Consider the following 22,220-nt stretch of genomic DNA (forward strand, 5'->3'; position numbering starts at 1 on the left):
TAACACATAGCAGAAGAGATGGTCACATTCTTTATTTTCATTTTAAGTCTTTAGCCATCAGTAAAGTGAATGGACAGAAAACAACCAACTGAGCAGACAAACCCACCGTAGCTGGTTATTTCCAAATATAAATAACTGTGGGAGAACTGAAATTGAGCCAAAATAGAAAAAGGGAGCTGGGGAATTTAAAAGACAAAAGTAAGCCTAGCTGCACTCCCTTTTCATAAGTGTCAGTGAAGAGGAAGTACCATAACAAAAAGGAAGCTATGGTTACATTTGATCAGACATTTATTCCAACAGTAGGCATGGAATTGCACTTTCATGAAAATGCCAAAGCTGAATCGAGTCCAGTGCACTGGGGCATTGTGCGCACTTAGCTTGATTTCTGCTGCAGCTCCTTCATTCTGTTCAGGGCACTGCCAGCCTGAAACCACTCAATCTGCGACTCATTGAAGGTGTGGTTCAGCATGATTGTTTCTTGGCTCCCGTTGGGATGCTTGATGATGCATTTCAGAGGCTAAAGGAAGAAGACATCTTTATTTTCCCCCCATCTTTTTCAAGGGAGCAGGCTATCTGAAGCTTCTCACAGGAAAATTCCTACATGGTTTTAAAGGGCCAAAACGGGAAGATTACAGCTCAGGACGGATCTTAACATAAAAGTGAGGTTGCAGTTCCTTCTAGGGAACACTCATGCTTTAAGTCAACAAGTCTAGGAATTCAGAGTATCCTATAAAGGTTCCTCTTAGCTGTTCAGAACAGGACTGATTCTGACCTGCCCTGCATCTCCCAGCCCGCCATGTCTCACCCAGCTGGTATGCTGCACTGCTCATCAGTGCCAGTGTTGCCTCAAAAGCACACAGCTCACCCTTGTTCCCCAGCAGTGGCACATCCCTGCCCCCAACTGCATAACATGACCCAGACAGTTACCTTTCCAGGTGCAAAGTCTTTCAACCCCACGATGCTCAGCTTATCCACAGGATGAATCTTGTTATAGTCTGCTGGATCAGCAAAAGTGAGAGGCAGTAGACCTTGCTTCTTCAGATTGGTTTCTGTGGAGAAACAGCCAATCACGCTTGTAACACCCCACTGCAGGGAAGCAGGATTACCTTCTGGCTGGCCAGTGCCTCTCAGAGCACTACTCCAGCAACAATTACTATCTTTGCAGCAAAATCAGCATATCCTTTGTTTGTGGCATATCTAACTAGGTATGTAACAAGACTCCTGACAGGAGGGACCTTACCATCTGTCAGCAGGGAGGGTTCATGCCTGTAGGTGTTGTGCCCTGGGCAAGGTAAGCACTGCTTCCACTCAAACCAAACACATCCTGTTTACACATACCACAGGGGAAGCCTGACTCACCATGGATCCTGGCAAAGCTCTTGGTGATGATGACCCTTCCTCCCAAGTGTCGTGGCTCCAATGCTGCATGCTCCCGGCTTGATCCCTCACCATAGTTTTCATCTCCAATAACTGCCCATTTGACACCCATTTTCTGTGACAAGAGACACATTTACATTTCAGCAGCCACTCAAGTGAGGAATTAACAATAAATATCCACCCACACATCTAATTTCAGCACTTCACTGACATTGCTATGCTATGACACCTTCTCCCAGAAGACTCCCTTGGGTTCTGAGAAAGGAGAGAAATAAAGGAGTTAAGTACTTCACAGCAGTTAGGCACTGCCATCCTTGCTGACAAGGCTTGAGGAGAATTGCCCTTGGGATCCAGAGCAAATCTTTTCCTTCCTTTTTCTGCCACCTCTCCTTCCATGGTGCTATGCCAGACCAGTGTTTCCACCAGCCATGACCTCTGCTCTCCTTCTGGAAGGGATATGGAAAATTTTAACTTCTCTCTACTGGAAGAACTAATCTGAGATAACTGCCAAGTTGTCCAGAGGGTAAAAGGACATTACTGAGATTTGAAGCCACGTGTTAAAGAACAAAGGGGATAAGACTATAATTTATTTAAACATTAGACTAGTCACAGGTGAAGCATTCCAGGAGGCAAGATTTAGTTAGTTTGATGACACCCATGCCTTGTGAGGTATGCAGAGCCTAAAGGAGTTCTTCCTCTTTTGTCTATGATTTCTGGTTCCCTCTCAGTCATGAGATCCTTCTCCCTCTTCCCCATAGCAGGTAGGGACAGAATCTTCTACAGGAACTGCAATCATTAGAGTAAGTACCAAGAAAATGCCTCAACGCTGAGTGAATTCACAGCTGCTGTTATTTGAGAGCAGGAGGGTGAGATCCTTATTCTTGGCACAGACTGCCCAAAGTGTAAACATCCTCTTAAAATAGATGTGTCAGGGGAACATCTCACCTTGTAGTAACGGGCTGTGTCTGGGACTGGGCCAAACTCCTGGGTCAATGCATTCCTCACAGAGTTGGCTTTGCCATTTTCGATGTTGATGGCACCAATGAGCAGGTTGTTGGAGATGTTGTCCAGATGGCCACGGAACTTCAGCCACGGTCCAGCTGCAGAAATATGGTCAGTGGTGCATTTCCCTTTTACCTAAAAGGTAGTAGAAGAGAAGAATGTCTTAGGATGGAATAGTGTACTTGACCCTTCTTCAGTACTTTTAATGGTGAAGCATTAATTGGGAGGAGTGGTGGATACTCCAGATGGCTCTGCAGCCCTTCAGAAGGACCTCAACAGATGGGCAGAGAAGAACTGTCTGAAGTTCAACAAGGGCAAGTTCAGGCTCCTGCACCTGGGGAAGAGTAACTCCATGCACCAGCACAGGCTGAGGGCTCACCTACTGGGAAGCAGCTCAGTGGAGAAGGACCTGGGAGTCCTGATGGACAACAAGCTGTCCATGAGCCAGCAGTGTGCCTGTGTGGCCACAAAAACCAATGGTATCCTGGGGTGCATTTGGAAGAGAACTGCCAGCAGGTCAAGGGACGTGATCCTGTCCCTCTACTCAGCCCTAATGAGGCCACTTCTGGAGTGCTGTGTCCAGTTCAGGGATCCCCAGTACAAGAGAGACATGGAGCTCCTGGAGCATGTCCAGGGGAGGGCGACAAAGACAATTACGGGACTGGAGCATCTCCTGTTCAGCCTCAAGAAGAAATAAATGAGAGGGGACCTCATTAATATCACTAAGTATCTGAAGCAAGGGTGACAAGAGGTTGAAGCCAGGTTCTTCTCAGTGGTGCCAAGCAATAGGACAAGAGGCAATGAGCAGAAACTGATGCACAGAAGTTCCACCTGAACATGAGAAAGAACTTCTTTATTGTGCAGTGACCACACACTGAACTGGTTGCCCAGAAAGGTTGTAGAGTCTCTCTCACTGGAGATATTCAAGAACCATCTGGACACAATCCTGTGCCATGTGCTCTGGGATGACCCTGCTTGAGCAGAGAGGTTGGAGGATATGACCCACTGTGGTCCCTTCGAACCTGACCCATTCTGTGATCACCACATCTCTTTTTAAAGGCATGAACACAAGAAAAGTGCATCAGTTACAGAATCAAGGCACTCTAAAGCAGAACACAGTGGTCATTCGGAATGCATTGGTTAAGAAGAACATCCCTTTTCCAAAGGGTAAATTACAAAAATTAGTTTAGTCATGACATCTCCCGCCGTGTCCTCACTTACCTCAGTTTGTTCAGGTACAAAAAGCAATTAAGCCCTTCCTGTTACAGCTTAGCCTCCCTGCTGGGGAACTTCAGCAAGGTGCCAAGTGTTACCCTCTAAGTTTCCAAACTGCACATAAGCCTTCTCAGCTTGTAAGAACAGAATTCCCAAGCAGAGATAATGGCCTTCCAACTGGTAAGTTCAAAAGTGCTTGTAAAGGAATTGCCTGTGACAAAAACTTTATGCACAGCAGTGTGGCCCTTGGGAGTACCTCCAACTCTGCCACTGAGAATCAGGAATGTTCCCAAAGGTCAGTTTCTAAGGGACTGCATTTTAGAACCCCTCACCATATCAACTGAAGTTTCCATCTGTTAACTCACCTCAGGCAGTGAGGAAAAACCCATGTCTCCACTGAAAGACCAAATTGCAATGTTTAACAAGTGTGAAGTAATTTCTCTTTCTATAAAGTGGGAAGAGAACATGCATACCGATGGATGAGAAGTTCCCAATGACCTCATTTCAGACAAATACATCTTAGAACAGTCAGTATTAGAGATGCTAATTAAAGAACCCATCCACCTTTCCAGTGCAGGTTATAACTGGGACAGATTCTGCAGACTGCATGATCTGGGCAGGATCATGTTACATGCTACAACAAGATTCTTTTTGCATGGTATTAGCTACCCACTAGCCCAGTGGAGAAGAGTTGCTTAGTTATAACAGAAAGAAGTATCAGAAGGAAACACCTGGAAGAAAGGAAGACCCTTGCTTCCCTTTCCATAACAATGTGGTTGTAGGGGAGGGAAGCAGATACCTCAAAGGCATATCCAAAGCTTCTAGCAGTTGCTGTGCAAACCCCTGTTCAAGCAGACCTGTCATAGCTAATGCTCCCCCACTTTGCTCCTGACCTTGATGAGGATCAGCATGTCTTCCAGATCCTTGCCATCCCACTTATCAAATGGCTCAAGAAGCTGGAGGCGCTGGCTGGTGGGGCTCACATCCACGTGCTGCCCACTGCCATCCTTGGGAGGGTACTGATAGGTGTCCTGGCCTGGGTCAAACTCCTTCCAAAGAAGAAAGGAAAATCATCAGCCTCAGCCATCCCAAACAGCACGTGAAGAACAAGCCAATACAGGCAATTGCACCCATTCTAGCTCTACCACCATGTGTCAAAAAAAGAGGTCAGTGTGTGTAAGTTCCCCCAGTACATATAAAACACTGTTAGTGTCAGGTCTTCCCTCCCTCTGCCTCCAGACAGAGCAGTTACCATCTTGGGTAGCTCATCTGCATCAGGTGCCTCTAGTTTAAACTTCTTCCCATCAGCTCCTGTCAAGTAATCTGTCTCAGGGTTAAATTTCAGAGTGCCAGCAATGGACAGGGCTGTGACAATCTGAAAGAAAGAAAATATGACAAATTTAAAGGCATATTCTACCTCCCATTTCTTCATCTGAAAGTCCTACATGTAATAGTCTTAAAGCCACCAGCCAAGCTACTAACCAAGGCACACTGGGCCTCTTCTGCAGGCACCCTGAACTATTCTACAGCCCCTCCTCTGGCTGTTTCTTACCTCTGGAGAGGTCACAAATGCGTGAGTCTCTGGATTGGCATCATTGCGACCTGTGAAATTCCGGTTGTAGGATGTAACTATTGTGTTTTTCTCTCCTTTCTTGATGTCCTTCCTGTGAAAGACACAAACAGGCTCATCAGATCCAAATGGAATATTGCTTTTAGACGTCTCACTGCTAGAATCCCCCAGCTTAGTTTTGGCAGCAATCACTATCTTAGAAACACAAGCTGGTGTCTGGACATGTTTTCCTCCCTTAAGCACAGACCCAAAATGAATGACAGTGCAAACCCAAGTCAGACACTGATTCTTGCCCGTAGCTTTCACAGACCATGTTGTTCACTGTTGAACTGTCTAAACAACAATCAACTAAGTACATTGCCTTTGGGTATCCCACAGTTAGCAGTGACAAAACAACACAAGAATGTGCCTCCCATCCCTTCTATTGGGAGTTATTCTCCCTGCCACTCTAATGACTGAAGCTGAACCAATTCACTTTTCCTATTTTAAAAGGACCATACAAACTCCAGCCCACCCTCCTACAGAAAAGAAATCTCTCTTCCCATTCTTTGCGTACCACAAAAAGCCTCCAGAATGTGTGTCCATTCTGCAGCTTTATTCACCTAAAGCCTCAATATAAATTTGCAGTCTTTCTTTCCTCCTCCAGTGCATATCAGACAGCTATGGCCAGTTGGTTTTTAAACATTTAATTCCCAGTGTGTTGTATTTACAATCAAATGTAGCTTCACAGAGCACTCTGGGAGCTAAAGATACAAGCTAAAGTGAGGTCCATCTCTCATTTTACCTGTCCCACTGGCCGATGCATGGCCCACAAGCATTAGCAAGAACCAGTCCTCCAACGTCTCGAAGGATTTTTGCCTGGGGGCAGAGAACAACTTTGTTACTGGTTGAAAGCCTGGAATAAGTTTCTGGGGTTGCTCTTTCAGGGGAAGAGGACACTGACAGGAAACACCAAGCCTGAGAAAATTCCCTTCCTTGTTTCAGTTTTGAGTCACTTTTATAAATGCATAAGACTATAAGACTGTAAGTTAACACTGGGGAAGAGCACAGGATGACTTGCTATGATGTTTCCATTCTCTACCTGCTTCAACTTGAGCAATCCAGCTACTCTCAGATATTTGACTGAAGGGCAGTGTCTTGTCTGATTAATATTCTACAGACTTTCTGTCCATGTAAGGAGAGAATTGGCAACAGTGCAGATAAGTATGAGTGCCTGCTCAGTCTACTCAGCAAACAACTCAGTTAAGAAGGCTGCTGGAAAGGAAAGGTAGGAAAGGTTGGAAGAGCCATTAAGCATTGGCTGGACACATCCACACGTAAAGACTTGGTCTCCACACTGTGACAGCATCTAACATTTACTAAATAATAAAATGAATTAAAACAACATTTTCTGCACAGAAAAGAGGAGAAAGTATGTAATGGTTCCTCTACAGAAACATTCCTTTTAAAGCCAATATGAGTTTTGACGTACATTTGGTCTAAACTGGGAACCATCTTCAACAAAAGGGCGTGCTCACTTTATAAATTGGGATAAAAGTGGATTGCAGCCCTTTGTCAGCCATGGCCATCTACAGAATCACAGGAGCAATGAGGCATCCCTTGCTATGCATACTGTTATCTCCTCAGGGCCCCAGTTCCTGGAAACTCTCAGCTTTGTTCAGTTCCCATCCTGTTCTTATATGCCCAGGTGGTAAAGATATCATGTCAAAACACTGTCAAGGTGATGGCAGGACCCACAGGCACAGTAGCACAAAGCTGGTTATATCATCACTAATTGCACCTCCAGCAATAAGAGAAGAAAAAGTTTAAGAAGTTTCCATTACTTGACTCTGGCATCCTGAATACTGTCCTGAAGGATTTAACCCATTCTATTTGGAAGTGCAAAGAGCAGCCATACTCACATAACCGTCTCTTTCAATAGTGGCACGGATCTGCTCTGAGCCTGGCGTGATTGTGAACTTGGATTTGCACTTCAATCCGTGTGCAAGTGCCTGTTTTGCCACTGCTGCAGAGCGTCCCATGTCCTCATAGCTGGAGTTGGTGCAGCTGCCAATCAATCCTGTGGTGTTTGACAGAAACAGGGTGGTGGTTACTGCAGCCCTGGTACTTGGAAGATTCTTCCTGACCCATCTCCCAGAAGAAGAAACAACGGACAACCACCTTTTCTGCTGACAAGGAATCTGAAAGGGTTTCAGGCACTAACACAGCCAAGCCTCCCAGCAATATACTGTGGTCACAAGCAATCCCTTGTCCAGCTCTGGAGCTTGCACAGTCAGAACACACTAATAGGTCACTAGTCTAACCTAACTAGGTTATTGTTCTACCAGATCTGAGTGTCACCTACTTGCACTTTGGTTAAGCAAATTAGCACAGAGAGGTATTGTTCCATGAAGACAGAAAAGGCTTCAAATCAAGATGGCAAGAAATGGAGGAAATTATGAAAAGAAAGCATCTTTGTTACAGTATGAAGACCACATGAGAACTTGCTGTACCATGCTGACAGCATTTTGGCATTAAGCAGCAAAATATAAATTCTCTTTCAGTTACAGCTGCTGTAACTGTATCCTATTTGTAACACTATCCTATAATACACTTCCCACCTGGGATGCAGCTTTACAACATATTTCCCTTCTTCTCATTCCTCTCTCCACTCCACGAGCAACAGTTGAGAAGCCAGCCCACAAGTTACCATCCCAAAAGAAAGTACATAAATTTCCAAGCCTGGCTTTTAGGACAGCAACCACTAACTTTACTATGTCCCAAGAGCTCAACAGCCAGCTGCTGGGAGTGCTGACAATCATGCTCCTGACATATCTGCAACAGGCAAATCCATGCCACAGACTTTTAACAGTGATCTTCAACGAGTAACATTCCTGTCAATCCAAACATTCAAAGATTTCAAAAATGGAAAAACCCCCTGTCTACCTCTTGAGATTTGAATCCCTTCTACCGTCCTGGATATCATCCTACACACCTGGCCCACATGGTCACTACTTTTCCCAGCAAACTCATAAGGCTATGAAGAGATGACACTACACCAAAGTCAAAGGACATGCAGCAGCAGTGAAAAAACTGGATCCCAAGCTATATGACCAACAGCTTATCCCAAGACAGCAATATTTATGCCACAAGTATGAAGGCAGAGGAAAGAGCAAATGCTACCCACCAACTCTGATATCAACAGGCCAGCCCTCCTTTTCTGCCACAGCACCAATATCTGACACAGGGTGCGCCAGGTCTGGTGTGAAAGGTCCATTGATATGCGGTTTCAGCTTTAAGAAACAGTGACAAAGTCAGAAATTACAGTAGCAAAGAATAACCCCAAAACACAGCAGCAAATCAATTCCTTTCATCTGGACGCTGTTTAACTAGGATTCTCCTATAGAACACGGGAGCACAAGCTGTCAGTGAAGCAGACCTAAATGTATTTTACATGTTCTAGCACAGCACCAGGGGGGTTGCATCAAACTCCCAGCTTGGTCCTCATTCACACAAAGCAGAGTCAGGTCACAGCACCTAAGATGGCAGGAAGAAAGGAAGCCTTACCTCACTGAGGTTGATTTCTATCACCTGGTCATACTGACAACCAGAATCTGGTACCAAGTGTTGCTTGAATTCATCTGCTAGTTCAGCTATATCTGGAATAAGAAAAAGGGAAGATCTGAAAAGGGCAGCAAATACAAGGGAGAAGAAAAAGTCTAGAACAACTAAACACAGGGGGTCCACCATGTAGTTCCCCATCCACTTCATCTACAGACACTCTACTTGTAGTAGATGACCTACAGGATCACACAAGGTCAGAAGTCACATCAGACAACACCGTAGGAGAATAATGCTCCCAGAACACACCTCCAGTTGAACCCATACTTCTACCCACTTCAACCCCCAGACCCTCTTACCAGCTCGCCCAGTCTTGCCCAAGTATTTCTTCATGCGTGCGTTGTAAGGGAAGATCGATGTGGTAGCTCCGATTTCAGCCCCCATGTTACAGATTGTTGCCATTCCTAGAGAGGTGAAAGAAGAGACCACGAGGTCAAATGAGAAAGTCCAAGGCCACCCAATTCTCCAAAAGTCAGTGCATGCAAAGACAGCAAAGCTAAGACAGGTCAGGGAATCAGCTACAGAAACCTAAACCCATAGCTGAGAGGACACCTGAGCTGAGAAACTCAGCCCCATACATTTCTGATCAATACAGTGCCTGCAACCAGATTCTTGTGGAAGGAATGAGCCAGAAGTTGCACTGATACCTGCAGAGACTGGAAGAGAGATAACAAGGAACCCCGGTCTTCACTGAGCACCAAATACATTTACAGCAGTGAGCAGTGTCTCTGCTATCTGCTATGGGTGTCCTGTCCCTCCCAGCCATCTAATTTATCTTTACTGGAGGAGCCAGACATTTGTGAGAAATTTAATGGGCTGAATAAAATGCTTCCGCTGACAGAACAATAAAAAAACCCCAAATATTTGCTGCAGCACTGGGATCAACCATCCCTTTCAAGGACACAACAATGAAGCTGTAGAAGCTCCTATTTTACATTTAACAAGCTAGAAGTAGATATCAAATTCCTCTGATTTCATAGAAAAATTCCAAACTGCTCTCAGTTTGTAAAACCAAGTGTTCCAAATTGTAGCCAAGTCATGCAAATTGAGAGGAGAAAGCTTGAAGGCTGTACTTTAAGCCAAAAGAAGGGACATTTCTCGTAATTTGGTCCTAAGTAGCACGTTACAGAGAACTGCAATTTTTGCTGGTTCAAATTCAGCACCCAAGACCCACAATTAGCTAGTATACAACTGCATATTACAAACTGCTACTTTCTGGTCTATCCTCTGGTCTCCCTGCTTTTCTAAAAACCTTTTGTTTAGCAGCTGTCACATATATATTCCCTTTAACCTGTTTCTTTTTTCTGTTCACAGCCTATTTTAGGCTGAAATGAAAATGTCATCCTTTATCGTTGTCCTTATGCCACCCTCTAAATATACACTGGAATATGTCCACACTTATTCTTATCCTGATACACTGTTTTACAGGATTCTTCACAATTAACCATTCCATGTTCTCATAATCACAAGATTTAATGGAGAGAAGTAATTTTTTCACTGAGAGGGAGTGCTGTCTTGTTACACCACTTTCCCAGTTTGCTGTGTACAAACTGCTGGGCCAGGCTAAGGGAAAACATTTAGTAATTCTTGCTTGATTCCCTTCCCAGCCTTCATAGCTCAAAACCCAGCTCCACCAGCAATCCACTCAGATAAGAGATCTGTGTTGACTTACCCGTGCAGGAAATTGAATCCACACCCGGCCCATGGTATTCAATGATGGCGCCTGTTCCACCCTTGACAGTGAGGATACCAGCCACCTTCAGGATCACATCTTTAGGAGAAGTCCAGCCTGAGAGCTTGCCAGTCAGTTTTACACCAATAACCTGAGCAACATCAACGAGGAAAAAAGTTAAAAATACTGACATCACTTCCTGTTGGAAAGGTAATGGTATATAGTTCTCCTGTGGGATATATTCCTTTCAGATTGCAATGGTATCTGGTGCCTTAAATACATAATGCTTGAAAATCAATGCTCCTTACACATCATATATCTCACCCTTGACATCAAAGCCTAGTATTCCTTCTGCTCCTACCTTTGGGCATTTGAGCTCCCAAGGGATTCCTGCCATGACATCCACAGCATCAGCTCCACCCACGCCAATGCAGATTCCCCCCAAGCCACCTCCGTTGGGGGTGTGTGAATCTGTGCCGATCAGCATAACCCCAGGGTAGGAGTAGTTCTCCAGAATGATCTGAAAATAAAAACAGATTGTTTGCTTGCTTGTTTCTTGGGAAAGGAGGGAGAAGACAGCGGAAAGAAAACAAGAACAAGAGTTTAGTTTGTATTTGCAGATTCCAGTAGCAAGAAAATAATTAAATTTGGTTTGGACTGGAAATTCTCTTCTGCTTCAAACTCCTTGTGGAGGATGTAACGACAGAACAAGGTACCAAGTCTCAGCCCCAGGATCCTTGCTCATCCCAGGATAATAAAAACAATTAGAAAGCAATCTCCTCTTTTCCCTTCCAGTTGAGGCTTTTGCTAAGGTGCCACCTTTGTTAGGGCTTAAGAGTCTGTTCCATAATCTCCATACCCTTAATCAGGTAAAGCTGAGCAAGTCAGTTCACTTATCCAGTGCTAGTGAGACCTTCCGTAGCCTTTATGCTCCCATTGCAGTAGAATACCAACAGGCTCCTCCAATCCATACTGCCAGCCAAAACTTAATTACATAGAAGAACTTCTCACTAAGACACCAAGACACCCTGCCCTTATTGCTGCTACCGATTACGTGCAAGACATTTCAACTATTCACAAAACCACAAAACCATTCTTTAATGAAAAAAATAGTTTTCTGTGGTAGCAACACTGTAGAGAACTCAAGCTAATGAACTTCTCACTGCATGTGTGCCACACCAACACTAAGGACAGCCTTTCTGAGAAGCACAGAACTCACAGCACATGCATCACAGACCAGCTTCAACAGAACTAAGGCGGTCCTTTATTAAAAAGACCAAGGCTTTGCTTTTCCAACTTTTGGCTTTATATTCTTGTAGCTCACATGAATATATTTGTGTGAGAAAGGTCACTCTCAAGGCTTCACTTTGGCAGAGTTGTACTCTGAAGCTATACAACAGGACCAGTTTCCTCCAGCCAGAGAAAGTCAGCCACAAGAAGACTGGTAACCACAGTATGGAGCTATGTTGCCGCGTGACAGATGTTACGAGTGGTTTCAGAACACAAATGACCTGAGGTGTTCCCATAACCTTTTGAAGAGTTCATCTGTTGCGTCACATTAAGTTAAGGTAACCTTAGTAACTCATTTTGTAGCTAAGAAAACATAGCAGAGAGCTCTTGCCTGCACCTGGTCACAAGTTCCCTGCTGACAGGATGCTTACCAGTCATCCATTCTCCTCTCCACTCCTTTTGCTTCATGCTGCTCTTCAACTTTTGCTGCCTCAGAGGAACAATGAAAAATGACTACTGGACCCTCAAAGCAAACCAACCACAAGTAAGTTAGGGACATCCTGACAGAGGTGTTGGTTTTAAAAAAAAAACCAAAAAGCCTCATTAAGTGGTAAGTTGTCTTGGGACTGTGATATTCTTTTTTAGATCCAAGTGTAATAACAAGAGAATCTCAGACTTGGAAACTGTTTTGCATTTTATTCAAATTCACCTAGCAACTCCTTATGTGTTGCCATTCTTGAGTACTTGAAGTATGCTGCTCTGTTGTGTCCTCATATAATCTTCCAGGTTTTATGGATCCAAATGCATAAATAATAACCCTAAAAAAAGTATGTTTCCAAGGCCACTTTCCTTACCACCAAAAGCAATTCACATTAACCCTATATAGTATGGCATCACCTTACTGTTTCAATTGTACTAAGAGGAGCCAGCCCACAAGTAGTTAAGGTATTTCAAGCTTCTGTGATTCACATGACATGCTGTTGGCACTACCTAATCACACATCAGGTTACAGTTTGACCAAAATAACCTTAAAAAAAAACCCCACTGTTGTCAAGATAACTGAGAGAGAGCAAGTAAGAAACCTCGCCTGCCAGGAGCAAAGCAAGTTGTTCCCGCAAACCAGTGAAATTCCCTAAGGGTTTGTACTTGAGCTCTTTCTCCACCCTTAGGTAAAAGACCCACTGCATGTTCAAAGACTGTAAACACACAGACTTTACCTGGTGAATGATTCCTGATCCAGGTTTCCAGAATCCCACTCCATACTTAGCACCAGCCGTTGATAGAAAGTTGTACACCTCCTGGTTTATGTCCTATTGACACAGGGAAGCACAGAGCATTAGTAACACGTTTTGTTCTTCCATACATCAAAAGCTTGTTCAAACACATTCCCTTCTCTCACATGCCTGCCTGCAGTTTGCTTCACAGTTTTGCAGCAGCTGGAGGGAGGTGCACATCATTTTTAAAACCAAAAGGTGAAGATTAAGACTGTTTGACAGTTGTAACAAGCCATTTAGGTTCATCCCACTTGTAGCTCTACTTAAAGCATCTTCTTTTAGTTTCTAATTCCAAACAGCATAATTAAAGGAAAACCCTGCCAGTAAGGCATTTAAAAATGCTCTGCTCACTTTTTCTATTCTCAGGGTTTTGGTTTTTTTTTTTTACAATGTTTCCCTCACTCATTCTAGCCCCTCCTTCCTTCTCTACCAGGTGTTCTTTTTCCTACACAGATGCTTTGGAGACATTTCAAACCCCTCAGATAACTATTTTGGCTTTATTTTTTTTACAGATTAAGAAATGGAACTGGAAGTTGTTCACTGCCAGGGGAGTTGGTGAGTGTCATTTGTCATTCTAGCAAGTCCCCTCTTTGAGACTCACACAATGCTGCCTTTCTTGCTGCACTGTCACCATTATTGGTGGAGGTCACACCGTGAAAATTGCTTGTGAGAAAAACCATGGTTGCCAAGGAAGTATGACACTATTATATCCTAACAGTTCTTGGCAGAGGAGTGGCAGAGTAGATAAGATAAGCACTAGAAGGAGAGAATTTCTTAAAGACTGTTCTCATGCAGCTAAGCTTCAGAATAAAGGGAAAGGGGAAACGAGATAATTGAAGAATTGTCTCAACACACATTTACTGAAGTTTCCCATGAGGCAGCAGCAGCGCCTCATTTTCCACTGGGAGTTGGGTCACTCCACTCTGTTTGTGCATCCCTCCCCCTGCTGATGTGCCAGGAGCAAATCCAAACCACCCTCTGGCCTGCCAGCATTCATTGTGTGCCAACTGGCAGCAGCAGAACCCAGTCAGAAGAAGGCAGGACCTTTACTTGCTCTGCTCAGAGTGGATGGCAAAGGAGGGACTCGGCTCAGTTCAGGGCTGCAGCAATATAATTGCACCATGGAGAACAAATGCAGGAGTAGGGGAAAGGGGAAAACAGGAGGTGAATGGGAAAAAAAGAAACTGTCTGATTTAGTTAAGTCTCAAATTGTTAATTGCACAACTTAGGACTGAGACAAGCAGGGCAAGAACTCCCCAAAATCACTCCTGAGTGGTGTCAGTTGCTTTACTGGTGACCGCAGGAGAGAGCCAGAAGCAGATACTTCAACACCATGAGTTTCTGAGAATAGATATGGACTAAAATCTTAAAATGCAGCTGACCCCTGTTTACTGTTTGTAAATTCTTGTATCAACATTCAAGGTGCAATTCCATCTGGCTCTGACAGTCAACTGCCAGAGGTTAAGTCCACTTGAAGTAACAAGATTTCCTTGGCAGATGCATTGTAGCATGTTGGACAGAGATAAATGTATCTATATACTACAGAAGCCCATCTGGGGACGAATAGACAGTAAAACAGTGAGTGGAAAATTTAAAAATGCCAGTGAATCAGCAGTTAGACAAAAAACACTTTGAAATTCCCAAATAAAACCTAACATCCTCCGTACTTTTACACACATTTATACTACCCTCATGAGCCCTGAAAGCTGCACATGATTCAGTTATTGCTCTTCAGACAATCACTAGCAAATGGTTTGGGAAAGTAACTACTTGCCTCCCCCTCACAGGATACACCAGTGCAATGCAGACATATGTTCATTAAGTTTTTCACACTGCCATACTGCAACACAGAGTAATCTGACTTTTTTTTTCTTTGAAATAGATTTTTTTTTCTGTCCTTTAGCTGAAATATCTTCTCTCTCCAGAAAACACATGATCTGGGCTTCCATCACTAACAACTTAAGACTAGCTTTTCCTACATTCATGGTTCTTTAAACTATGTAATAGATGAATCTCAGCTGAAAACTCCCAAAAACCCATTTAGTCTGTTTCTTTGCTGCACTTGACCTACAGAGCTGACCACCCCAGGCAATCTGTTACCATATCTGATTTGTGGCTATCCTTCTGGGAAAAAAAATAAAATAAGCTCTCCCTTAAGCTGGAAGTGGGTTATCAAAAAGTTAAATCTCTGCAGTAGTGACCTTGGCTCTTCGCAGATCCTGTTCACCACCTGACTGGGCCTCGATGAGGTGATCACAGTGGATGGTGGAAGGCACAGCCACTTTTGGCAGCCCGCTGCTGATGAACTGAAGCATTGCCATCTGAGCTGTGGCATCCTGCATGGCCACGCGGTCTGGCCGTAAGCGCAGATAGGTCTTGCCGCGCTCGATCTCCTGTTTTGCTGGGTCATCCAGGTGTCCATATACAATCTTCTCAGACAAGGTCAGGGGACGGTCGAGCCTGGGGAGAATAATTTTAGTAGCTGCATCTTGTGTACTTCAACATTTGCCCTTTTAAGCACATAACAGAACACTTCCCTATATTGCTCAGACTGTTAAGACCTATTAGCACACAGAAACCTCCATGCTCTTCTTACAGCACTAAAATATCAACTGGCACATGGCTAAAACAAGGGTTCGGTTCATGAAGTTCAAAAATATATTGATGTAATTTTATGCTTTGTTTTCTAATCTTCCTATACTGTAAAAGAAACATTGACTGCTCACTTCTTGAGTCATACTTCAAGACAGCAAATGTAGAGGTGAGACAGAGGTCAGACTCAATTCACAAATACCAGATCCCACAGCAAATACAACTAAGTGGAGTTTGGTGACCTCAGACATTTCATTCTGCAACTGTATCAGCTGAGGAATCTATTTGTGTCAGTAGTGAGATCTTCTGAGAAGTAACTAAATCAAGACACCATCTTGAAATGAGAGCTACAGCATTTAACAAAGAACACAAAGACTGAAGGACAAGTCATACAAACCACTGCCACGGTAAGTGGAGCAGGAATGACAGCAGGCACACAAGCCTCTATCAGCAGATTAAGGTCACTATGTTTACATATGCTATGAATTCCTAGCCCTTTGTTCCATGCCTAACACCTACAGAAGAACACAGGAGAGCACTTACTGTTGAAACACAGTGCAAAGAAGCATTAGCCTATAATGACCACTGCCCAAGCGCTGCTGCCCTAGAAAGGAGCAAGAGCCAATGTAAAGACTCCTCAATGAGGGCATTAAACAAAGAGGATTGAGCCATTTCTAGCACCTCCTCTGTGCTGGCCTGGTTCTCTGCATGTTGTAGTGCTTCATCATACCCTTCAACCCTTCCTACTGCTATGTGGAGACACTACAACTCACACTTCACTATATTTACAACGGCCACTGTTCAATGGTGCTTTCCCTGGTAACCATTCTTTATGCCAGAGCCCTATGACATTTTTTCCCTCATCTCCTGTCATTAGAGAGCTACATTTAATAGGCTGACCTGTCCCTTCTCCCCTCCTCCACTCTTACCTCTTACGGACAATGTTGATGTTCTTCTCCAGCTTTTCATAATTTATGTATTCATTAGGTTCAAAGTGGCTCATGGCCACCTTGGCCCGCTGACACAGGACAGGAGCAACATGGTAGCGTCGTACCCCGCTGTTCAAGGCATGCTGAAAAAAAGGAGAGTATCAGCAAAGGAACTTTGCAGTGTGAATTTATGTAACATATAAATAAAACATGTTTTTCAGTTTTTGTTTTACAGGGACTTTTACTGGGATTTTACAGAAGGACGAGCAGAAAAATTGGAAAGGTTTTTAAAGGCACCCAAACACATTTCATTGTACAATACCACATGTTATGTTAAACAGTGAGACACAAGGTTACCCAGAACAGGTAGCCTTTGCTAAATTATTCCACATTCCTATTTGTTGCAGCAGATGTCTTACGGTTTCAAATGACAAATCTGCTTTCAGGCAATCCTGACCCAATTCTTAAGCAAACACCAGTTTGCCATACTCCTGACACATCAGAGTCACGGTGGAGAAGAATCAATGCCATTTCTAAAGCAAACTAACCCTAGGTTTGTATTTCCTTGCTGGCATTGAGTTGACATTGAAGGACCAGCAGATGACACAGCATGGGCCTGAGTGGACACGCCTCTGTTCCACCATCACATACTAAGTTTCCTAGGCAGAGTCCCTGCATACTGCTACAAAACTTATTGCACTTCCACAGAAAGAGACTTCAGTGTACCGGCCTGGTCTACAGTGTAACACACACCATGAGAAACAAGATGTGGGAAAAAACACACCAGAACCACCAAACTGGCTGCACAGATGCAGGTGCTCTTTTTCTCACTCTCACAAAGGCACCCTCACCTTTCACCTCAGAAAAGCCTGGCACTTACCCTACAGGTGAGTTAACTGCATGACAGGTGAACTGTGAGCTGAATGCACCAGCAGAAAATGCCAGGGAAAAAGAAGCCCAAATTTCACTTGGTAGCCTCCATAATGAGACAGTTTCCTGGGACACAGGAGAAGGGCAGGCTATCGAAAGGCACCTTCACAGCACCTGACCTGAAAGAGACAGGTCAGTGCCCAGGGCTAAAAGCTCTCACGCAGCTTTGAAAACTGAGTCAGAGAGCAGCCTCTATAAAAACTTCTAAGAATTTGGCACATGCATTTCTTACATGCTTTCAAAGTCTCACTCATCAGCATTAGAAGTCTGGAAACAGACTGAAGACAAGAGTTCGTCCTCCTCTGGTATTACACTTTAATCTGAACCCCACTTTTTTTATTCATCAACTACTTCAACATTCCAAAGTTTTGATAAGTACAGGTTAATAAATGTAGCAGTATTGCACTAAACACCCCTTCTGTATGTGTGATTGTAAATCAGCAAATATTCCTTGTGCAGAACACAATCATTGTATCTACTACTGTTTTTGCACTGTCAAAAATGCTGGTCAATTCTTTAAACCTGTTTAAGAGAAGCATTTTAATGTTTCTCTGTGAATATTTTTTCTAGCTTTCTTGTCACCAGCATTGAAAACATTGCCTGAAATAGTCACGATCAAAGAGACATCAGCAATTTTTAGCCAAATCTCTGGTTTTATTGTCCTTTTGATAACATTTGTTAGTATCTTTCACAAGAAAAAGTTTGGGAAAGCTAGGCAAGATCAAACCAGTCAGCACACCAGCAATAAGGGTGCAGTTTGCATTTTTACTGGACTATCCTACTGGTAGAAGCAGTACAGAGCTACAGCAGCTGCACACCACTTTCATGAAAGAATATCTGAGGAAAGTGAACCAGGTGGTGCAAAGAGGGCACTGCTCCTCCAGGAATACATGGGAAAGCCAGTCATCAAATTTCACTGCGGTGCACTTTAAGCTTAGAACTTCCAGAACTTATCACAGGTGTCAGACTTGAGACCATTCCTTCTTCCACCAGTGAAAAAAACCCAAAAAACCCCAAAACAACCACCTAAACCAAATCAAACACCACTCAGCTACTCACTGTTTAACATACAAACTGGGTACAGCTGCTCTTTACCCAGTAAAGAGTAGCCATTAACTTTTAAAGTAGTAGTCACTTAACTTTTACGCATGCTTTATTCCGGGCTTTTTTTTTTTCCCCTCACAAGGTATTCACTCCAACTGCTGGAGTGGCTGGAAAAAGCACTGAGCAGTTTAATCACTGTTCATGGAAAAATAATCTCTTCCCCAGGCCAGGAAATGTATTTTGGTTTAATGCAGTAATTTCTTCTTAATTCATCATAGAGAAGAACAGATATGCAAATAAAAGTAACAGCAGAGGCTTCATAGCATCTTAGTTTTGCCTGAGATCAAAGCTGATTAAAATAAAATTCTGAAGCAGAGCTCTCCAAAGAGAGGTACAATAAAACCTTTCAAGCAAAACTCAGGTAATATCTTTTCTATTTGAACATACATGTCTATGGATCTTTTTACTTCATGAAATGGCACAATGAAATGTAGTATTTTTTCTAATTCTATATTGGTGTCCAGCTGGTAATCACAAAATCAGCAATAAAAAGTAGTTGACTCCTGCTGACCACAGCTTCAGGCTACCAGAAGCAGGAAGAGAGTGTGTTCAAGGTGAAGCATTCTGTATGGACCTGGAGAAGTCTGGAAAATGGAAGGTCTGTTTTTGTAATGGCCAATATGACTCAGGGAAAATAATCGTCTAGGCCAATCAGTTTCAGGAGACTAAGGAATCATTTTTGTCTCCATAAGAATTTTAAAAGGCACCTATTAAAAATGTGCCATCTTCATTTTAATCTTCATTAGATTGTAAATCTAATAATGTGTTTCTGCTGGGAATTAATTTGATTCAATATGGTTGTTCTCATGTTGGCACCCAGCAAGCCTACAGCTCCACCACCATCACCTATCAACAGCATACACTGCCTGGTTCAAAAGTCTGATCTCTCCTCACCAAGAATCTACAATATGTCATTCATCACACCTGTCTATTCTCCATGCCTGTCCTTTTTCCACTGCCTCCTCAGAAACAATCTATACATTTTCCCTTTTATCCAGGAACTGGTAATTTCCAGCTGACTGAACAGCTGCCAAGTGACCTCCTCTCACCTGGCATTGAATCCCTTATTCCAGCACTAGCTGTCTTTGTTCAAATTTCAGTAAAAGAAATGGCAGTAATCATTACAGGGCCCCTAAGTCTATTGGTATTTTGCAAGGAGAGAAGCTTCCTTAAAAGACAGCAGAAAGCCAGCCTAATAAATGGGTAATTACTACTGAAATCTCTGTAAGGAAGCCAACACTTCTCTTTACAGATTTTAATGTAGCTATCTTGCTTTTAGCTCACTACAGTGAATGGTCTAGATGCAAGGGGAGTCTGAATTCAGAAAATATGTTGCGTTTTGGCAGCCAATAAGGCAGACAAGCCCAGTGAGCAAAAGCTCATGTTCAAAAGAGGAGCAACTATGTTACATGCAGTTCTATCTGGGAAATCAGTCCTAAAAATCCCAGCTGGAACCCAAAATACCATCTTTCCTCATCTTCCCTGATCTAAGAACATTGGCCAAGTTTCCAACATTCACCATGATTCAGCCTTAAAAAAAAAAAGCAGTGTGGTATAATCAAATTGTAAACACAGGCTAATTTTCTAGACCCACCTCAAAAGAGCAACCAAAATTATGGTTCTGAAGATCACTTTAACCCTGGCCAACATTTCTGCCAGCATACACAGAGCTGCCCACGCATAATTTCAGTACTTACCCACAATACCTTCAATAAACCCCTGATATTTCAGGCAGTTTTGAGCTTTATAGTCCTCTCTTTCAGTCAATCTTCAGCCAATGTGGCTCAAAAAATAGAATGCTACTGAAAGCATTATCTCAGATAGGCAGAAAAGAGATCTTGACCTTTTGAGGCTATTAGAACTATACTTTAAATAGGACAGTCAGTCCAAATCAGGCTAATTACAATTCATTTCCCTCAGAGGGAAGCTTTCTCTGCAGCTCCAGCTCCAAAACAATTTCAGGATACGAGGTGAACAGAACCAACATTAGTAACATGTGCCATGGCCAGTGCTGGCACTGTCACAGTGATTGACAAGATGATGCTCTCACATTTGTTAATCTCAAGGCTGCTACACAGGGGCAAAAAAACCCTGCCTCCTAAAGACATCACCTAGAGACATGTTTGATTACCATTACAGATTTAGTCCTTTACAAGGGGGGAAAAATATGCACCCTGAACCTGCTAATAGAAGACAACCTCCTAGAATACTAAATTCCCCATATTGACTGTGCCAGCACAGACTTTGTTTTCCATCATACAATATTAATTTTAGCAAACGACTGCTTGTTCTCATGCAATGTCACACCATAATATGAGAACCAATTCATTACCCTGATAAAAGATTTGTCTTCATTTCATGAGTAGTCATTTCTGTTCAAAGTACAAACTAAAAGCTATTTAACAACTAAAAACAAATATACCAAGCTAACTAAAATGGTGCTATTCTGTAGCTTTCACTTAAATTTAAAAAAAAAAACCAAAACTTTTATAAAACATCTGCCTCTAAAGTAAAACAGTAATACAAAACGGGAATTAAGATTCACAAAGGACTTTCAGAATGGTAAAAGCCAACCAAATTCTTATTTCAGTTCCCTAAGAAAGGGAAACACATTGGCCAAGGTCACAAGTGGCAAACTGAGAAGCTACACTGCCTGCCTTTATCACAGGGGAGCAAAGGCTTTCTTTATGCCTTAGCAGCCCTAAAAAGAAAATTGCACCTGATATTTGCCTTCCAGGCTTTATAAGATCATGAAAACTTTATTACTGAGTAGACATTAAACACAACAAAGTCTCAAGGAAGGGAATCTCTGTGGCAAGATCATATTACTGGCAAAGGTGAGTTTTAGAGGTCATGACAGCCAAGACTATGAGAGCCACTATCACTGCCCTGGGGGAAAAGGCAGTTTATGTGCCTGACCCACCTCCTTTTTCAGCCTTCCCAGGTCTCATTTATACAGACACCCCGGCATCTTTGTCAGCCAGGGGGCTCTGTTTGTATTAAAAGGACAATTTCTGAAGCAAAGTAGCCAAAACACAGCTCACTCACACAACAAGGAGTCACCTTGTTCTGCTGCACGCCCTTAAGAGGAAGCAATAAAAGACGAGGGAAAGAAAAATGCCCGCCCCGGGGAAAGACTTTTTATTTCACGGTTCGGCCCCGCGCCCTCGGGCTCCGTGCCCTGCTGCCCTCGGGGCTTTGACAGCCACCTCAGGGCACTGCGGCGGGGTGCGGCCGGGCGGGGGACACGGCGGCGCCAGGCCGCGTCCCCACCGCCCCGTTCACCTTGCGCTCACCTTGACGGCCGGCGGGGCCCGGCAGCGGGAGACGCCCTGCCCCGGAGCCCGGGAAGCGGCCACGCCGCCGCCGCCAAAGCCGCGGCCTCCCCGCCATCGCCATGGAAACGGGCCGTGGGGCCGCGCCGGGGACACGCTGACCTACACGCGGAGGCGGGGACGGTCCGGCCCCCAGGCTGCGGGCGGGCGGCCGCTCTCCCGGCCGCCCAGCGGGCAGTGTTCTCGTCCCCGCCGCAGCCCTCGCCGCCCGTCCCGCCCGCCGCCCGCCCCGCCCGCCGCTGCCGCTCACCCTCAGCCGAGCCGCCAGCACGCAGTACGGCGCCATTTTGTTCACTGACAAAGATGGAGTCGCGCCGCGATGGCGTCACGCGGCCCCTTTGACATCTCCGGCGCGGGCGCGGGGCGGAGCCGCGCGGGTCCTGGCAGGGA

The 22,220-nt window shown here is 44.0% G+C and overlaps 1 protein-coding gene across 1 annotated transcript; it reads right to left on the minus strand.

Annotated features, from left to right (window-relative positions):
- Nucleotides 1-17: 17 nt before the first annotated feature.
- On the minus strand, nt 18-22,214 carry ACO2 (aconitase 2). Its single transcript, XM_085048589.1, has 18 exons — nt 22,081-22,214; nt 16,462-16,604; nt 15,142-15,400; nt 12,884-12,976; nt 10,798-10,956; nt 10,437-10,587; nt 9,064-9,168; nt 8,711-8,802; nt 8,331-8,436; nt 7,066-7,223; nt 5,949-6,022; nt 5,147-5,258; nt 4,847-4,969; nt 4,488-4,643; nt 2,323-2,514; nt 1,360-1,492; nt 928-1,049; nt 18-517 (listed from the first exon to the last, which is right to left on the minus strand). Exons 1-18 carry the CDS (start codon nt 22,114-22,116, stop codon nt 374-376), a joined length of 2,358 nt encoding a protein of 785 aa, XP_084904715.1. The 5' UTR covers nt 22,117-22,214; the 3' UTR covers nt 18-373.
- Between the last annotated feature and the right edge of the window lie 6 nt (nt 22,215-22,220).

This window comes from Lichenostomus cassidix, chromosome 1Aa (assembly GCF_008360975.1).
Source record: "Lichenostomus cassidix isolate B80296 chromosome 1Aa, HeHo_3.0, whole genome shotgun sequence".
NCBI lineage: Eukaryota > Metazoa > Chordata > Aves > Passeriformes > Meliphagidae > Lichenostomus > Lichenostomus cassidix.